Raw genomic sequence first — 4244 nt, 5'->3', positions numbered from 1 at the left:
GTGCAGGGACCTTATGAGCAAAAAAAGAAAAGTGCAGGGACACGCAGATGTATTAAGCCATAAATATATAAAAAAATAAATTTTGCCGTAAGTTTTTATGGTCATGCCAACATGCCTAACTTTACGGAGAAGATGAGGAATTGAATTTGAAAAGGACACTATAAAATGATGAGAAAATAATTGTTATTTTTCTGTTGAAATTGATAGAGAGAATAAAATTAATCATTGCATCCCAAAAAAGAGAAAATAGTGATTAAAAACAACATACAATATCATTTGATCTGAAAGAATCTTTAACTATAATGATTTCATAAGTGTGGTACCATTTTTGTTTGAGTATTAATGTATTATTATGTTATAAACATATCAATATTATCACACAACTAATAATTTATTTCTAAACTTAAATGATTAGAGATCATTGCTTCATTTTAGTTTAATTTATATCCACTTTCCTAGCTATTGGTATATTCTCTTTCACGTTAATCTTGATAAAAGAAATTGCAAGTATTTGATTATTGAAACTTCTTCATCATGAACAATTAATGGTAATATCAAAAGATGAATACTAGCCAGATTATTAAATCATATAGTTAAAAAGAATCACACTGTGGTCAAAGTCTAATTAAAAAATAAATTTTTTTTTTATGAATTAGAAAATTCATTTTTAAATTAGCAATTAACTTTACAATTTTAAAGATAAGTTAGATAGAGAGTGATTTTTTTTGCTGTAAAATTTTGCTATTTAATCCCATATAAATATGTTGTAACATTTTATTGTACATCGATTATAAAGATTTTTATTTTGTAATTAGAGCATATATTTTTGGTAAGGAATTTAGGTAAAATTTCATATAAGCATGGACGATGAAGTTTTTGATTAAATAGCATTTTACTTGACTAAATTCCCTATTACCAGTCATAAACTATGACATGTGATTATGGTTGACCCAGTAAGTAAATGTATAAATGAATTTGGAGGCTAAACCCTTAGCAAAGATCAAACGTGACAGAACTCTCCACGTGTCGACATACCCATCGATGAGATACATATGCAGCAATACACACAACTCCTCCTCTCCCTCAGAAACACAGTTATATTATTGGGGTCTCTCTCTAGCTAACTTGCAAAACTGAGAACACAGCACAACAACACAAAAAACCAAGAAAATATAATTTCAAGGCAAAGGAAGCAACAATAATTCAAGAAACAAAAGCAAAACACATTCTGAAAAGGTGGCTTGTTGATCAAGAAAATGGCTGCTGAACGTGATTTGAACTTCAAGGAGACTGAGTTATGTCTCGGATTACCCGGAGGTGGAAAAACTACTGATCAGTCGTCGGCGCTGGTGGAGACACCAAAAGCTACCGGAAAAAGAGGGTTTGCAGAGACTGTTGATTTGAAGCTTAACCTTCAAGCTAAAGATGGTGTCATGGATCTGAATGATGTCATTAATATCAAAAATAAGGATCCTATAACCAAGCCACCAGCCAAGTAAGAACTATTAATCCATTCTTATAAATGATTTAAAGATTACTTATTTTCTTTTAATATTATCTTGAACTTAAATTATGTTTTTTCAGGGCTCAAGTGGTGGGTTGGCCACCGGTTAGATCTTACCGGAAGAACGTGATAATGGCGCAAAAGAGTAGCGGAGAGGAATGCGAGAAAGGAAGCGGTAACAGTGCAGCTTTCGTGAAGGTTTGCATGGATGGTGCACCTTATCTTCGTAAGGTTGACCTCAAGATGTACCAAAGCTATCAGCAACTTTCTGATGCCTTAGCCAAAATGTTCAGTTCCTTCACTATGGGTAAGTTTATATTTATGATATTATCATCAAAAAGTTCCACACTTTTCTTATCTAATGTCTTTATTTAGTAGATCTAAGCCCTTTTTTTTTTTACTTATTCCAGACCAACATATACACAAAATATATTACTATATTTTGCTTATTTATGTGTCATTTTCTTTTCATATTTTGAACTATACAAAATTTTATAAAACGGTTAGGATGTTTTATTTGCTAAATTTTGGAACATGAACTTTCATTTTCCAATCAATTGGAGGGTATCTAAATAATTATGGTCAATAATTATATATGTGGCCGATGGATGTTGAGTATTTAACTTTGCCACGTAGACTATTCATTAGCCATATATGTAACTATTTGTCGGGATTGTTTGGATAATCTAATATTATTACTACAAAAATGAAAGTTCAGTTACTAAAATATAGCAAAAGAACTGTCGGCACTCTTTTTGTAAAAGAGTATATTTCACGAATCGCTAAAAGAATTTAATACTGTGTATTCATATAGTTAAAAAAAAGCATTAATTTCAAATCTAATTGTCATTTAGCTTCTTCATGTTCTTGCTAGCTAAAACTGGAAGCAGCACTTATATTAGATCGATCAAACGAGTTGAAACCCTAAAAAAAGTTATTTATTTAACTGAATATATTGTATATTAATTGATGTAAATTTTCTTGTTTATTTAAAGTTCAAGGTAGGATTGCTTAATATTAGAATACTTAATTTATGGCTAAAATTATTTGTTATATTGATTTTGTTTAGGTAATTACGGAAGCCAAGGAATGATAGACTTCATGAATGAGAGCAAGTTGATGGATCTGCTGAACAGTTCTGAGTATGTGCCAACCTATGAAGATAAGGTCGGAGACTGGATGCTCGTGGGCGATGTTCCATGGGAGTAAGTTCTTCATTTTTTTTATTCATATTTCTATTACTAAAAGTTATTTAATTTTAAATCACAAAATGACAGTCCAAATTAGATGGCAGTATCATCATCATGATACAAAAAGATTTCTGTACATTTCAAAACTTAAAGAAAAATAGTTTACATCAATTAATTAATGTGAAAATTTGTGATTAATCATAATTAATTTGCATAAATTCTGCAGGATGTTTGTGGATTCATGCAAGCGCTTGCGCATAATGAAAGGGTCTGAAGCTATTGGACTTGGTATGAATATACTAATTAATCTTTTATGATAACTTTTGATAATTGAGTTTGTTAATTTCCACATTAAGAAAATGAATAAAACCATCTTCTAACCAACTCTTCTGCTCTTAAAATGTACTAGTAATTTATTTTTCTTTCAAATGACAAATAATAATGACATAATTTTTTGTGAATTTAATTTGCAGCACCAAGAGCTATGGAGAAATGCAAGAGCAGAATCTAAATAAATTATATTTTGGATCTATAAATATTAGCCTGTTTGCATGTACCCAAGATTGACTAGAAGACAAGAACAATGCACTTTTGCAAGCAAGCGAAAAAAAAAGTTTGTGATTTGTTTTGGATGTGTCTGTAATTTTATTTTGGATGGTATATAGATATTGTAAGATCTAGACATTTGTAATAGACAAGAAACAATAAACTACTTAACCCTCTTGTCTTTGGCTTGTGTATTACTAATAATTATTTTTATTTTTGGCTGTTGAATTAATGTCCTTGCTTTTCAGTAAACTAATGCTTTATTCCTTCAATTTTAATTGTTGCTTAAATATATATTGCAATCTTTTTCATTGTAAATTAGATTCTTCTTCTGATCACTTTGTCCCTTAATTTCTTTAAATTGATAAATAAGTACTAATCTGAGTGAGAGATAGAGAGAGTGAAGCAATTAATTGATGACCCAATAGAGAGAGAGAGGGAACAAGCCATGTGCATGTTGATGGGGATATCAATTATGGCCATATATATGTGGTTTTTATTATAAGTTGGAGATAGGCCGAATAATTATTTGATTGGTGAACGAATTTGATTGGAAATTTTATATTGTAATTGTTGATTATTATACGATTATAATTGAATGTTATGGGATCACTACGTACCATTTAATTTAATGTATAGGTAAATTCGGTGTATTATTCTCTCTATGCTTTTTTTGAAGGATTATTCTCTATATGTTTAATTCGTTTGCATATATTTTAAGAATTTTTTTCTTGGATCTGGCAATTATGGCAGTCCCATGTTCTATTTATGATGGAAAATATAGGAGTACTACTAAGGAACACAATATGTTTGTTTAGGCGAAGGTTATTGCGCAAAGCTAGCTATCTGTGGATTGTCCTTCACTCAACAATATTTTTTATGAGAGATATGGGAACCCGGTTAATGATAATATAGTGCAAGGAATATTAAAGGTATATATATTTGACTTAATTAGACAAAACACGAGCTTAACCCAAAATAATTAGACAAATACGCTGCTTAGT

The 4244-nt window shown here is 30.2% G+C and overlaps 1 protein-coding gene across 1 annotated transcript; it reads left to right on the top strand.

Annotated features, from left to right (window-relative positions):
* The first annotated feature begins 1086 nt into the window (after nucleotides 1-1086).
* On the top strand, nucleotides 1087-3468 carry LOC126669232 (auxin-responsive protein IAA14-like). The gene is made up of 5 exons (XM_050362644.2): nucleotides 1087-1495; nucleotides 1585-1811; nucleotides 2574-2709; nucleotides 2921-2982; nucleotides 3168-3468. The coding sequence occupies exons 1-5, from the start codon at nucleotides 1257-1259 to the stop codon at nucleotides 3203-3205; spliced, it is 702 nt and encodes a 233-aa protein (XP_050218601.1). The 5' UTR covers nucleotides 1087-1256; the 3' UTR covers nucleotides 3206-3468.
* Nucleotides 3469-4244: the final 776 nt, after the last annotated feature.

Source organism: Mercurialis annua, linkage group LG2, assembly GCF_937616625.2.
Source record: "Mercurialis annua linkage group LG2, ddMerAnnu1.2, whole genome shotgun sequence".
Lineage (NCBI taxonomy): Eukaryota > Viridiplantae > Streptophyta > Magnoliopsida > Malpighiales > Euphorbiaceae > Mercurialis > Mercurialis annua.
The sequence above is the reverse complement of the archived record's forward strand: the minus strand, read 5'-3'. Positions and strand labels throughout refer to the sequence as shown.

What these genes read in the sequence shown, in the direction of transcription:
- LOC126669232 (XM_050362644.2), top strand. Translation starts at nt 1,257, where the DNA reads ATGGCTGCTGAACGTGATTTGAACTTCAAGGAGACTGAGTTATGTCTC. An exon ending in ATAACCAAGCCACCAGCCAA is followed by an intron (nt 1,496 to 1,584) that starts GTAAGAACTATT and finishes ATGTTTTTTCAG; the next exon opens with GGCTCAAGTGGTGGGTTGGC. An exon ending in GTTCAGTTCCTTCACTATGG is followed by an intron (nt 1,812 to 2,573) that starts GTAAGTTTATAT and finishes GATTTTGTTTAG; the next exon opens with GTAATTACGGAAGCCAAGGA.